At 44.5% G+C, this 15,658-nt stretch overlaps 1 protein-coding gene across 27 annotated transcripts in view; it reads left to right on the top strand.

Moving 5' to 3' along the window:
- Positions 1 to 406: 406 nt before the first annotated feature.
- The window catches only part of tcf7l2 (transcription factor 7 like 2), an 88,132-nt gene continuing 72,880 nt past the window's right edge, over positions 407 to 15,658 (top strand). For 3 of the 27 annotated variants that reach the window (XM_010866844.4, XM_010866802.4, XM_020046627.2), the window contains exons 1-3: positions 440 to 1,217; positions 1,373 to 1,439; positions 1,603 to 1,727. In XM_010866844.4, the coding sequence (XP_010865146.1) occupies positions 1,029 to 1,217; positions 1,373 to 1,439; positions 1,603 to 1,727 (381 nt within the window). In that variant the 5' untranslated portion in view covers positions 440 to 1,028. Of the gene's footprint in view, positions 1,218 to 1,372; positions 1,440 to 1,602; positions 1,728 to 15,658 lie in introns of all 27 variants that reach the window. The other 24 variants (XM_010866880.4, XM_010866887.4, XM_020046630.2 and 21 more) reach the window with 18 other exon arrangements.

Raw genomic sequence — 15,658 nt, 5'->3', positions numbered from 1 at the left:
TTAGCCCCTCTGCCATAGTCTACCAAACGTTGTGCAGGCTGAGAGCACGTCTGCGCGCTCATCATTGTGTCCTTTATTTCACACTCATGCAGATGTATCTGAAGTAGAACAAAATGTTTTAATGGAAAAGAAAAGGCTATATACGCAACTAAATTCCCGACATAGTCTAGAATAGAAAAATATTCAATGTTATAATAAATGTACAACAACGTGTCGAATATAATTGTACGATGTTGGAGTTTACATAAATAAAATGGGTTTAAGAAGATGAAGGAAATGCCTTATATGAGATATTACAGTGTTAAAAATGTAATATTTTTTCAGTCTATTCCCTATGATGCAAATGTTTAGGCTTATCTATACAAGTTCATTCTGGAAAGCATGAGTGGTAAACTTTTGGGCTCTATGCCGTGTTTTTTAAAATAAATGCTACATTAAAACGGGAGAAAATAAGGAAGTGCTCTCTCTATTCGATTTCAGTGGAAGACCGCCCATATATTTAATCCGCATTTAGGCCTAGAACTCCTATCTTCCGCCTATTTTGCTATTCCAGCACAAAAGCAAGGGGCGCTTCACTGTCCGGCGCTCCTCACACAAACTGCCTTTTCCTCACTCGCTTTTCTAACTGCACACTCGTCCGCCGGCTTCATCCAGCCTTTTTTTCTATCCCTATTTATGAAAACGTCACTTCAAGTCCCTCCCTTTTTGAATCTCATTAGTTTCTTGTGTGTTTCTCCCTGTCAATAATCCTGAATCCAGACTCTCTCTATTTCCATCCCTCTCTATCTGTCAATCAGCGCCGCCTTTGAACTGAAAACCACTCCGACCAACTTCAACTCACTCAATCCGAGCGGCTCAGCTCCATCTCCGGCTTCTTTTTCTGCCAAGATTCCCCTCTTTTTAGTTTGTACTAACCGCCAGTTCTTGGAAAACGCCAATACAGACTCTAAACTTTAACTCGGATTCTAGATCACCAAGATCAAGGGTTTAAAACTTTGTGTTTTTGCCCCCCAAAATTGCTCGGGAAAATGCCGCAGCTGAACGGCGGTGGAGGGGACGATTTGGGTGCGAACGATGAAATGATTTCCTTCAAAGACGAAGGGGAGCAAGAGGAAAAAATTTCGGAGAACTCTTCGGCAGAAAGGGATTTAGCAGATGTCAAATCTTCTCTTGTAAATGAATCAGAAACTAATCAAAACAGCTCGTCGGATTCGGAGGTAAGTGACAAATAATCGGAATCCATTGTCCATTACGTAGTTAACAACCATCTACTTATTGTGCGCGAAATGTGCACTAAAACCACGGTATTAAAAAGTAATTATTTCCCTATGTGTTTCTTTAATTCAACCCCTGTGTTTCGTTGCATTTCAAGGCGGAAAGACGGCCTCCGCCTAGATCTGAAACTTTCAGAGACAAAACAAGAGAAAGTTTAGAGGAGGGTGAGTTTCTGCTTTTCTATTCAAGCTCAGCGCTCAGGTCTTTTAGATTTTTACACAATAGCACTATATGAACCTTCCAAGATGGTTTCTTCTGGAATCTCAGATGCATAAAAGTTTTCACGGCACTTATTAAAGTTTTTCTTCTTTTCCCCCGCCATGTTAGCTGCGAAAAGGCAAGATGGAGGGCTGTTCAAGAGCCCATCGTACCCTGGCTATCCATTTATAATGATCCCCGATCTTACAAGCCCGTACCTTCCGAATGGATCACTTTCTCCAACAGCACGCACAGTAAGTTCGTTTATTTACACCTATGTGCATACATTAGTGGACACACCACCCAAGTAGCCTAGAGCAAAGGCTCACTGTCACTCAGCTAGGTGTGTTTAGTGGTTAAATGTAGACGTAAGTTTCGAAACTTCTTAACTGTACAATGGCATGCATGTCGCTTGCAACCCTGTTTGCCTGGCTGCATGTTTCTCTGTAGCCCACCTTTAGTAGCGTGCTCGAAGAATAGTTATTCTTTACGCGTTTGCATCACCTCAGATAAAAAATAAAATTATGCAAGGTCATGTGCACATGATGAATATTTTATTAATTGTACAACTGTGATACAATTTTTAAACAAAACATTAAAAGAAATGTAACATTTAAATAAATAAAATGTCCGTATATAGTGGGAAAATATATTATTATTGTTCTTATAATTGTAATAATTATTAGCTTTATTACTGCTCTGTTATCATGTGAGTGTCAAGCTATGTCTGGCTTTGATTTTATACCGCCCCCTAATACAATCTTGTATTGCGCCTTGCCTACAAGGTTTTCACAACCTTTTTTTTACTGCTTTAAACGCGTTAGCCATTTAAACCTTTTCATTCTAGTGCAGTATATAACCAGTATAATAACACGTAATGCAAGTCTCAATAAATACAGCAACATGCAGTAAATTCAGAAAAGCATTGAGAAATGACTTTATAAAAACAAAACCGATGTGTTAATTCGTTGATGTAATTTGCATCTGTCAAACTGCATTTGACATTAGCTTAAGGAGGCCTATTAGTGGCAGTTACTTTGAATCTAATTATTTTTCTTCAAACATTTAAATAATTTTGGAATTGTGAAATAAGGTATAGCCTGGAAAATATTTGTATGTCTATATATATTTTTTTTAAATATTTACAGCATTGTTATCTATGTGCTGGTTGCACACCACTCTAGCTTCTAATGGTTTGAAGTATCGTTCATAAAAACACGTTCCATGTAAATCGTATTTATAAATAAATTCATGTTATTTATTAGAGGCAATCAGCTCGGCTTTAATTATGCATACTTACTCATTTACTTGCCACCTCTTAGTCCCACTGGACAAGAGCGATGCTTAGGCAGGGTAAAGCTCTAAACTATGTATTTATTTATTTTTTTTTTAAATGGTTGCAATTACAAGTCATGGCTTTAGGACCTGTCATCTTATTCTACAAGGTTAAGGCAAAGACCAGGCTTTAGGAAATATGAACTCACCCCACATACACCTCTGGGTAATGAAACAGATATTGGTTTCCTCTATTCTGTGCTCAATGCACACCTTGAAAATACACAGACATTCAAGGGACTGCATTGGACCTTTTTGCATCTTACACATTTTCACTTTTTACAATTTTCCAGGACATCACGTAGGATGTCTGCAAAGCGATTGCACGTGTGACGCATTTTTGCATCTTACTGAATTTCCTTGCTTATTAGCATATTTCTGATTTGGGGTTTTATTAAATTGGTGTTTTGTGCGTATATGACAACACTTGCTATTCATTATGCCATTTACTCATTCGTTTGTCACCCATGTTCACAATACTGGTGCGTATATGCAGGATTATTCATCCTTTATTCTCACCACTCTATTACCTACACACCACGGATCTATAGACACACACACACACATGCACATGCACACACTGGTTAAATCTGGCATTATGTTTCACTGGGCAAGTGTTAGTTTCTATTCACACATGTTCACTATAATGCCATATCCACATAACCTCCACGTTTCACAGTGCCTATACATCAAACTAATAATAATGCAGACATTACAATGCTCTTATGTATAAAACCCATAACAATAAAGACAGAGTTTGCTTATGTATCAGACTGATGATACTGAACACATGAAATGCCCTTCTGGGACTATTAGAAGACTCTGGTATCTGATCTCAGGTGTGTGTGGTTCGTTGGTTCAGTGGTTGTCAGGGATAATTCTAAATTTCGATGGTTTTCATTTCAGCCTATTTTACCAGTTGTGTTGCACACTGTCATTCAGTTGCCTCCACCCCACCATCTGCTAAAATAACATGTTAAAAATGCACCGTGTGCTGTGTTCAGTGGGTTTACAAAGCAAGGAGTCCTCGCAAACGGGACGTCGTTTGTTGCACAAATGAAATGGCACTGTAATTGTGCAGCTTTATTCACGATCACGTCATAGTCTTTTTTTTTAGGCTAATGACGGCTAACTAGTGTACTTACCCAACCCTGCTCTCATGAGGTCTGCTACCTTTTAGCGTTGTGTGTCCAGCCATTAGAGCTTTGAAGTTTTGTAGCAATTGTATTCATAAATGTATAGGATCAATAATTCACCTGGGCATTGATTACCTGTCTTCCTCCCTAACCAGTAAAGAAGGCTACAGAATGTGACCGGAACTGTGTCTGTGATTAGAAACAGCTAGCTCCTTAAATTGTTGGACGGTTCTTTGATATAGCCGATGTCGTCAGTTGCTTTTCTATTCAATCCAGTTTTCTCATATGATCGATTTTGTGTCTCGGTTGTGCCGAGGCTGCAGTTCTATTATCTTGGAATAAATTTTTTGGTGTGAGTGTGTGTGTTTCTGGGCTTGTGCAGTCTTTTGTTGTTGTGTTCATACCTTTAGACGTACTGTATTATGTCCAGACTGATTGTAATGTCGGTGAGGCTACGGCCCTGCTACTGGATTTCTCCTGTTTTCTCAGCTGGGCAGTGATCTGGAAATGTTGGGCGTGATGCTTCCCGTGACTCTGTCAGTGTGTGCTCTTTTTGGTGTGTGCTTGAATGTGCGGAGGTTACTATAATTTGTCTGACCTCAGATCGCTATAATGAGCAAGAGTTTGTTTTTCCAACCACCTAAGTCCAAAAAAGCCAAACAATTTAGGATCATTTAGCAATTTGACATGACGCCGTGCCCAGGGTGTGAGGCCTCCTCTCTGCCCCTGCCCTCGTCCATTCCGTCTCTCCCCCTCCCTTCTCAACCTTACAAAAGCCTGCTGGTTCGGTGAGAGCAGGTGGAATTGGTGAAGTGGCCTGGCCGGCTAACCCCGGGTGCCACGCTGTTCCTTGCACATCTCTCTTTGCTCTTCTCTCTGTGATTGTGGAGATGCTAATGCTACGTAGGCCTTTCTGAAGAGGCGACGGGTTAACTCCAGTGCTGCAGGCTAACATCACACCTCAACAGGTCTGCAGAGAGGGGAGAGGGGCTTGGGCTGACCGTCCGGCACTCTGGCGAAGGGCTGCAGGGCTGTAAATCCGCCGGGTTTATTTACTGCCTCTTGGACTTATGAATGTTAAGATATTTGACGCCACCCCTGGTCCCATAATTCCTGGGGCCTGCAGACTTTTGGCTGGGGTTTTGGGTTTCTACGTATAATTACGACTAGTTTAAAAAAAAAAAGAAAAAGAAAGAAAAGGAGAAAAAAAAGAGAGGGAGAGGGCCAAATCAACACACATCCACTGGTCTATGTAAGAGTGAAAAAAGACCTGAAACCCGTGGCGATTCCACAGCGAGCCTGGCGAGAGGCATTGTGTGCTAGAAACAATAGCTTTCCCTCTCTTTTCTTTGTTTGACTTGTATTGTTGTGCCGGCATGTCTTCTATTGTGACAGACCCACCTATTTTAAAAGACTGCCTCCTACGCAATTAATGACTTGTAGCATTTTTACATTTTACAGCTGTAATGGTGGGATTTGTGGCAAGATGAATAGAACGATCAGATTTAGCGGTTGTAATTGGGAATCAGGACGAATGTTGCACGTTGCATAATCCTTTTTGTGAATGTAAATGCAAATGGTATGACCTATATTTTACAATTGACACTGACAGTATCTTTTTACCACGTGAGCCGCATAAGCATAACAATGACATATTATATGGATTATGTGTGTTCTGGTGCAGCCCTGAATGGCTTGTCCCTGCGAGGTGAGGAAAGATAGTTGAATGCGGGTTTAGGGGATAGACCCGCACCTTATCGAATTGGCTTTACATGTTAATAGGGTCTAATTGCTGTCCGCAGGGGGTCCGTGGCACTGCGCAGCCACACTTTGTCTGTCCTGGCAAAACGGACTCCACATTTTCTTGTTATGAGGTTGTGCTTCTTTTGTCCTGCAAATCACCTTTGTTTACAAAGTACGGCGAAGCGGGACTCACTCTTTCACTTCCTTCTTCCATACCTCCCCTGTATCTCTGTTTTCTCCTTTTCTTTTTTACCATTCCTCCCCTTTCCTCTAAACATTTTCTCATCCCATGCAAGAGAAGAAAAAAAAAAGTCCTTATTTTTCTTGAGCTTGATAAACACCCATAAAAAGTGCAATCTGTTTTGGATTTGAGGGAGTTAAGTTGGGGAGCAAAGTTTGGCAACATTAAACTAAAATTGGGGCCTGCTAGACATTAGCGGCGCACAGCACATTCTTGGAGCTTAATTAGTCCGAACTGTAATTGTTCATGGTCTGCCAATAGGAGTAATGCTCAGGAAAAGTGGAGTTGCACTAAATCGTCCCACAGTTTTTAAAACAATAAATCACTTGCATATTTGTGCCGTGATTCAGATAGAGGCTCGACCTCTCCCATCTCCACATGTGGTAAATTGTAAAGTCAATGAATCGCAGATGTAGAGAAAGAAACAGGGGGTGGAGATTGAGGGATGAGTACAGTGAGGTTTTGTTAGCACCCATTGAATGAATGGAAGATATTTGTGCTGTAAATATTTAGTGTGATTTTGGTCTCTCACTGGCAGGGCCTCATTGTCTTATGCTGATGTTGTTGGCAGGCTGAGCTGTTTGAAACCATAAGAACATACATCTCCTCCAGCATGTTTCACGTGATGCAAAGTAAAATCAGCGAGTCCAACACGTTTATGGGCGTGTTTTTAATTAGGATTTTAAATACTGCAAGGAGAGTAGTTCCCTAGTGGTAGTGAACATAGTTTGTGTAGTTTATGCTCAGCTGCACATCCAACTCTGGTTTAATTAGTCTATCAAACTCTATGCAATTGGTCTTTGTGTAATAGAACAACTAATGTGTTTCAAAATGCATGTTTTGCTGAATGCATCATTTTGTCCAAAAAAGTGATAGATTCAATGAAATTGTGGTTGGCCTATAACTTAGTAGTACTGTGGTTGGTTAAGCAAATTGCATAGACCACTGACAAATGTTCTTTCCCCTCCATACGTTCCCAATGACACCCTCGACCTTCCAGTTCTCAATCACTGGGCCAAACTACTCCACGCCATTCTACCTTAAAAGCAAGCATTGGCTTAGCAGCTGTGCGCTGGTTTCCCCCGTCGACTCCCCCCCCATGACCCCCCCCTTTCCCCATTCTATGTCTCCAATGCATTTCCATAAAGTTTAACACAAAGATCTCACTGTACATCTGGAATGCAACTTTTGTCATCTGTTAAATATAGACTTGCTGCTGGCTCGCAGGGACTGGGGCTCCCTAAAACATGGAAATTAAATTATAGCCTGTGTGTGTGTGTGTGTGTGTTTTACCATATATTGTGCGTATGTCTGTGGCACAGTATGGGGACTCTGTATCCACTCAGAGGATCCACATTCTGTTGACTACGTTGTCCAAATCTAATATGTAGGATGCTCGGCTGCTCCCTGAATGTCAAGGGGGGGCAGTTCTTAGGTTTCTTTGTTGCGTCGCCTCTACATCCGCCCCGTGTTCCAATACAAACGCACACGTTTCGGGGGCCCTTGTTGCGTTTGCCTCGGACTGCTAGTGGAGGTGTCAAGGTTTCCCTCGCAGGCAATGGCTCCTGAGATGATAGACAATCCTTTATTCTGTAATTCTACTGAAGCACAACATTCCTTCCCCCTTTCCCTCAATTAGGGGATCAATATAGTTCAGAGCAGGTGCTGACAGGGATTTGTAGTCCTTTACAGGAGAACTGTGTTCTGGCACCACAGCCAGGCCAGAGATGGAGGTAGTATTTTATTAATTATTTTTGATAATTTGACTTTTATATACTGAACAATTGCTTATCAATTAACTGTACGGCATTTTAAATACATACTCAATGTATTTTTCCTGTATTTGTTTTGTTTTTGTTATGCATAATTATTGATAAAATGTTCTGCTTGGTATAATTCTGGTATTTTGTCTTAGTGTGCATATTTCCGTGTTCATTCATTACCCTGTGAGGCCCCAGCAGGAATGAAGTATACCAGTAGAGTGGGAGAGAATGTGCCGCGGGGGGCAGGGGGGGGGGGTGGGGGGTGATGGGGGGGGGGGGGGGTAAGAAAAGCGGGAAATGCGTCCAGCGATGTGTGTGTGTGCGTGCGTGTGTGTTGCACAAAGGCCGACTGAATAGGGCGCATAATTGCTGTTAATGCCAGGGCAATGAGAGCAGCAACAGTTCCTGGTTAGATACCCAAACAATAGGGACCCCAGGCCTCACTGTTTCTCTCCTTATAAACCCCAGCAGGACTAAGAGGACGAGGGTTGTGGGGGCTGGGGGGGTGGGGGGTGCATGTTTATTGCCACACTAGATTGACAGACTGAGTGTGTGGCTTTTCCTTTGAATGAATCTGTCCATTTCCCTCCGATATCTACCTACACCTGTTCCTGTGCCACGTCATCAGAATGCTGGCCCATAATGCACTCGTGGGTCAAAGGGTCGCGTGACGTTGGAGGAACTGGGTGATGCCGGGCTTGTGTTTGGATTGGGGCGTGTTTGGGCAGGGTCAAAGTGCAGTGAGGCTGACATGCTTTCTGTTGGGAGAGGAGCTGCCCCCATGACACTTTACCACCAGCATTACAGCCGCTGGAGTTTTCCTTGGCAGTGTGTGTCTGTGTGTGTGCGTGCTGTTTGTGTAACACCATCACAGCTCTTAATAATCATGTTGGGCTAGATAATGGCTAGCTGTGCCAATGTGCGGGCGACACCTGTGGTCTGGCTGCCTTTTAGGGATGTGGCAGAATGTTCTACAATGTTCCACTGTGTTGAAATCCCACTCAGGAGAGCTTGGTGTGTCGGGAGTGATTATGAATAATCACATGCTATGTTTGAAAAATATATTTAAACTACACACGCCCTTCAGTATTTACTCCTCCCATTACCATAAAACCGTTGTTTTAACAGCAAACCTAGCAGTCTGTTTGAAAGTTGAAAGGGAACGTAAACTGTTATTACAATATAACATGAAAATAGGCAGAATCTTTAGCAGTTTGTCCTGGTATGGGGATTTCACGATGTATCTAAGATACTCACACTTTTCAAGGGTTTCTGTATTTGTATAGAGCATAGATTTAATTTTCTATCCTTGTGAAGCGTCTGCCATTTCTTATTTGTTATTTCATATTTGTGTTCTGGAATTTTCCATTTATTTTGGTAATCTGGGCAAAAGCTTTGAGATGTGTGGGACCGTTTTGTATGCGTTAAATACAATGGAGGAGGGAAAGGTGATAAAACTCCAATCCATGTATTTTTAATCTTCTAATTACACTTTTAATTGTGGGAGGATAAGCTGTGTGTGTGTGCGTGTGCATGTGTGTGTAAGCGAGAGAAAGAGAGCGCACTAATGAGGCGATTGTCTGCGTGTATTCGGTTTAAGGCGCTGGATTCATAACTGCTTGAAAAGGTGAGGGAGCTTTATAACCAGAGCAGAATTACTGTAATCTACTAATCTCTGGATTATTCTGGGATTTAGAACAAAATGTTGCAGAGATTACTCTATGTGAAAATGCACAAGGCTAATGAAATTTAAGCTCTGTGCAAACACGCAATGTGGAACAGTGAGAGATTTTCTAAGTCTGTGCAACGACGAAAAAAACCTGATTTAGGGCAGATTTTGTCAGCTACTTAGCTGGCCGTCAGAAATCCTTTTACACACAATTGTTGTGTCCCTCTTAAAAAAGACAGCTGTCAATTTGTGTACAGTAGATTACATTTCATGAGAGTTGCTGGTTAGACTGGCACATGCTGTGCTGGAGGAGACCACAAGTCACACTGATGTTATAAGCTATGTTGAACGTTGTGATCTGTGTTGGTGTGTGTGTGTGTGTGTCTGTGCAAAAAGCCTAACTTGAAATCTCCCTAACGCATTGTACTCTCCGCTGAGGAATGGTGTCTGCTGTGTTTTGGGTCAATTCCAAACGTGAGGAAATTGACTCCTAGCAATGAGTGACTTGTCAATGGGCTCCCTAGGGGGTCGGAGTGAATTGAGTGTCGGTCTGGACAGCTGGCCTGAGGTGGGATGGGTGGCTTTCCCTGTCAGCCAGGGGCGACTGATGTGGACGGAGTCAGCTGACACGCGGAGGCAGTTTAGCCCTGTTAAAGTGAAAACTATTGAATTCAGTGTCCCCACGCTGAATTATGGTTTGTATTGAAATAACGATCTGTTGTTCACAGTGTTAGCTGGACGTTTTACACTTTCACGCGTCGGCCATTTAGCCGAAGCTTTTATCCGGAAGGATTTGGTGTAAGTGCACTCAACTGAAGATATCTAGTTGGGACAAACACACCAGCCAGTGCCTGTGTGTACTTAAAGTATCAGCCAAGTGTGGGCTAGAAGTAAGAGGAATATATTATAGTTGCAAGCATCGTATACCTTAGCCTAGCATTAAGATATATCTAACAGGGAAAGAGAGTAAAATAGCATTTTTCAGATTCTGACTAATATGGCACTGTAGCAGGTTTGATTGATTGCCAGGACATACTGTATATGAAAGGATGTGTATATTTTTATACTGACAGGAGTGATTGAGTGAAATATTGGAAACAGTCCTTGTAATGGTCTGTGTTGGGCTCCTGTCATGTTGCGGGGGGTGTCGCGAGTGTGTTGCAGGGTTGGTTGGTGATCATGTGGCCCTGGTGACGTCTGTCACATTGTCCTTTAGAACCAAGAGTTTCTTTTTCCACTCTTATCTCCTTTTTTATCTACCCATTTACAGTCCCTCTATCTTTACGGCGCGTCACGCTTTGCATTTTTCAAATATCAATAAACATAAATTCCTGGCTTTGTCTTAACAGGTGGCGTTGAGTGGTAAGATTCCAGGATTATATAAATAGTTGTCTGGTTTTAAAGTCTCGATGTTCCAGCTAGCTCGTCTGCCTACGTGCCCCAGATGAGTGGCGCACAGAATTGATGTGAAAACATAAAACCCATTCAGATATCACTGTGCGGCTCGAAATGAATATTTTACGGCCGCGCTTTAAGTCTTTATTGTCCATTCAGTCCAGATTCTGTCTGTAAATGTGTGTTTGTCTTCGGAGGATGACCCTGAGGACTTTGACTTGACACAGAGTCTGTCTCGGGTCCGTCCTGCCCGGAGACCTCAGTGGAGAGCAGCTGCTCTGATAAGGCCAGACGGGCAGAGGAATTCTCCGCTGTTTAAACAGTGGGTTGTCTCAGTGAAGGCCTGAAGGACCGGAGGGAAGGAAGTTCCTCTGTGTTTACATAGCTGAATGGTCCTGTGGGCCCCACAGGGTCTAATACACTACTGTTCAAACACCACACAAGTGTAGAAATGACCCCCACCAACACCACTGTTAAAAGCTATAGCCCCGTCTGTCTGTCTGTCTGTATGACTGTCTGTTCGACTGCCCTGTCTGTCTTTCCCTGTGTGTTTGCGTGAATCCTCAATTTCGCCCAGAGCAATGGGTTGTTGGTTTAACCCGGATATCCGTATGACCGGTGTTAAAGTATTGCATGGCTGTATCTGAGGGGAGAGTTGAAAGTTTGGATAGATAGAAGGGCCCTATGCACCTCCGAGGCCTTTGCTACAGGCAGCCTTGTCATTGACATACGCCTGAGTCATTAAACTAATTGTTGTCTGAATGACCTGTTATGATCCGACTCCTGCCGCTGGAGCAGAAAACGTAGCCGAGGTTGGCGTGATGTTAGCAAGAGTGTAAACCGGGCTTCAACAAGATGGATAAACGCAATTATTGGTCGGACCCGGAGAGGGGAAAATCAATTTAAAGCCTGTGACGCTAAGCAGGGGCCGTGGTTAATTCATTTGGCCAATTTACGGGTGATGCATGAGTGTCGGGGCGCATTAGTCAGGGAGGGGGAGCCGTGCCTGGGTGTCGGTCCGCATGTGTGTGTTCAGGGGGGAGGTTGGCGTTGAGACGCACCGCCGTGGCAAAGTCTTCATGGGACCAGCGCCAACCCCCCACCCCGGTTTCGGCAGATAATACAAATGAACCCTAAGCAGGGGAAATGACAAAAAGATACACTGGGTGCAGAAAAGCGGGATTGCTGTGCAAATGAGGCGGGGAAAGGAGCTCTGGTCCGCTGGGCGGCAGAGTGAGTACCAGCAGCGTACGGCTGTAGCGCTCAATCAGGCCCGGTCCACTGGCCCGGCACCGGCCTGGCCCCACTGACCTCACGCCGCCCCCTGACCCCCAGCACCGTGCCAGCAGTACTCCACTGGGGTGGTTTTCATACGGGCGACCGTGCTGACAAGCTGGCGACGTTCAGCCCAAATACGCCAGGGGTAGAGGGGGGCCCGCACCGGCAGAAGTTGTGGACGGTCTCAGAGTGGCTGCAAGCGGTGTCTCGTAGCTTGTTGTTCCACCCTACAACTCAATTACACACTCCCTGACCCAGCTCGACAATGACACTCTCCGTGAACTCCGGGAACTTTATAATTAAGTTACAATTACAGCGTGGATTCCGATGTTTACTCCAGGCACTTAGAGCTCAAGGTCTCAGCCACGGACACACTCGCCTATCTGTGCCTCTGTCGGCTCTGCTGTTTCTGTAATGCTGCCGACCAATCGTCAGTCGCAGTCTCTGGTCTAGTTAGAATGGAAACATTCGGCCTGCTCTGCGCAAAGACATTGTCTCCTGGGAGGGAAACCATTCGACGGTTACGCTAGTCTAGCAGTATGCAAAACAGTGGTTAGAACAAGGCAGGCAAGAGACGAGGGGGCGGAAGCGTCGGTTTACGACTCCAAGCCACAGATTGAATCATGGGCTTGATATCTGATAGACGTGAGAGGGCCTCTCCAGCCGTGGTATTGAGGCTTTGTACTGTAAGTGGACTGGATCACACCTAAGTGCCTCCTGGTTAAGATGCTGCCGGGTTGTGTGCAGTCAGAGCAGCTGTGGCTCAGTGTTTGTCACCTGACTACCAGGCGGCCAGCTTGAGGAAACCAGAGCCCCTGTGTGAACGCCGGGACTTGTCCGAGACAGATGTCATAGCGGCGAACACCCTGCCACAGACACAGCAGTTGGCAGGGCAGGAGGTCGTGGCTGTGGCGCTGTGGGTTAGGGGAAGGTATCGGGTGGGATTGTTCAGCCTGATCTCAGTGCGGACCGGTATGTCCACAGGACATGGTTCCAGTAATCCATGTCCTTAGGACGCTAGTTTCTACTGCTGTGGACCGCTGTGTTTTTAATGTTGGTGATCTAATCTGAGGATATGGGTTAGTTCGTGGTAAAGGCCTAGTGATTGGCGCTGTCCAAGGCGGTACTTCCGGTTAGCCAGGGTGAAGTCTCCCAGAACTAACCCGTTGCACGCAGAACCACCGAGGAGTTGGAGATTACTACAGGAACCTTATTTTCAAAGCCATCAATTGGTGCATGAAATACCTCCTGTGAGCCCTACGTTTGCCTGGGCCTGTGTGATCCCTTCACAGACCCCAACCTTTTCTGAAGGCCCTTATGGAAGAATGCCTCTATTTCCTAACTTGCCAATGTTGTTGGTAATATCCAGGCATCTTCCCGACCCAACCCCCCACCCGCCCCTTCCCAGTCACTTACACATCCTCGTGGGAGAACAACTGTTGGCAGCTCTCTGTAGGCCCAAGGAATTCCTCACCGTCTCAAAAGAAACAGCTTGGAATTTTTCTGTATGTTCTGAATATCGTTTTACAGCAGGACGTGCCACTCAAAGTAATTGTTCCCATTTAGTTGAGGGCTGTCGGTCTTATTAGGGTCCTAAGAGATACAAATGTTTTTCACAGCCATTATACATGCAGTCAGACATGGCCCAGTCTTAAAGTGACTCACACCCCGCCCCCCAGGAAGCTCCTGTGCTGATGTAACCGATGTTGCTCCTATCTAATCGAGAACAAGAGATGGGAGTCTCCATCATATTAAGGGAATATTTGTGTTGCATTGCCCCTCCGATGGTTTGGGTAGATGTATAGCCCTCCTCTGGCTTGTTGGGCTCCACCCCCACAGTGGCATGAAACTCAGAATACATGTTGTAGAACTTGACACTCCAGGGTGAAACCAATCAGGGTAATATACAGTATTTCACAAAAGTGACACTTTGCTACAATGTAAAGTAGAGTGTACAGCTTGTATAACAGTGTAAATTTGCTGTCCCCTCAAAATAACACAAGACACAGCCATTAATGTCTAAACCGCTGGCAACAAAAGTGATTACACCCCTAAGTGAAAATGTCCTAATTGGGCCCAAAGAGTCAATATTTTGTGTGGCCACCATCATTTTCCAGCACTGCCTTAACCCTCTTGGGCACGGAGTTCACCAGAGCTTCACAGGTTGCCACTGGAGTCCTCTTCCACTCTTCCATGACGACATCACGGAGCTGGTGGATGTTAGAGACCTTGCACTCCTCCACCTTCCGTTTGAGGATGCCTCACAGATGTTCAATAGGGTTTAGGTCTGGAGACATGCTTGGCCAGTCCATCACCTTTACCCTCAGCTTCTTCAGCAAGGCAGTGGTCGTCTTGGAGGTGTGTTTGGGGTCGTTATCATGTTGGAATACTGCCTTGCGGCCCAGTCTCTGCTTCAGTATGTCACAGTACTTGTTGGCATTCATTGTTCCCTCAATAAACTGTATCTCCCCAGTGCCGGCAGCACTCATGCAGCCCCAAACCATGACAATCCCACCACCATGCTTGACTTTAGGCAAGACACACTTGTCTTTGTACTCCTCATCTGGTTGCAGCCACACACTCTTGACACCATCTGAACCAAATAAGTTTATCTTGGTCTCATCAGACCACAGGACATGGTTCCAGTAATCCATGTCCTTAGTCTGCTTGTCCTCAGCAAATTGTTTGCAGGCTTTCTTTTGCATCATCTTTAGAAGAGGCTTCCTTCTGGGATGACAGCCATGCAGACCAATTTGATGCAGTGTGCAGTGTATGGTCTGAGCACTGACGGGCTGACCCCCCACCCCTTCAACATCTGCAGCAATGCTGGCAGCACTCATACGTCTATTTCCCAAAGACAACCTCTGGATATGACGCTGAGCATGTGCACTCAACTTCTTTGGTCGACCATGGGGAGGCCTGTTCTGAGTGGAACCTGTCCTGTTTAACCGCTGTATGGTCTTGGCCACCATGCTGCTGCTCAGTTTCAGGGACTTGGAAATCTTCTTATAGCCTATGCTAACTTAATGTAGAGCAACCACTCTTTTTTTCAGATCCTCAGAGAGTTCTTTGCCATGAGGTGCCATGTTGAACTTCCAGTGACCAGTATGAGGGAGTGTGAGAGCGATGACACCAAATTTAACACACCTGCTCCCCATTCACACCTGAGACCTTGTAACACAAATTAGTCACATAACATTGGGCCCAATTTGGACATTTTCACTTAGGGGTGTACTCACTTTTGTTGCCAGCGGTTTAGACATTAATGGCTGTGTATTGTGTTATTTTGAGGGGACAGCAAATGTGCACTGGTATACACGCTGTACATTCACTACTTTACATTGTAGCAAAATGTCATTTCTTCAGTGTTGTCACATGAAAAGATATACTCAAATATTAACAAAAATGTGAGTGGTGTGAGGTACTGTATATAACCAAGAACCAAACGGTAAGCCTGTCAAGTTGGGGGTTTACAACCAGTCAGACAAATGCATTTATCTTCCTTGGTCAAATTTAGACCAAAGTTCAAGTATTAATGAGAGCATTGGTGCATCACTGTGTGTCATTCAGCTATGACCGACCTAAGTTGGAGTGGTATTTTCATTTCTTTGGCTTTGGCGTTTCT

This window comes from Esox lucius, chromosome 5 (genome assembly GCF_011004845.1).
Source record: "Esox lucius isolate fEsoLuc1 chromosome 5, fEsoLuc1.pri, whole genome shotgun sequence".
In the NCBI taxonomy this organism is placed as follows: Eukaryota; Metazoa; Chordata; class Actinopteri; order Esociformes; family Esocidae; genus Esox; species Esox lucius.
This window is presented reverse-complemented; position numbering and strand designations above follow the sequence as displayed.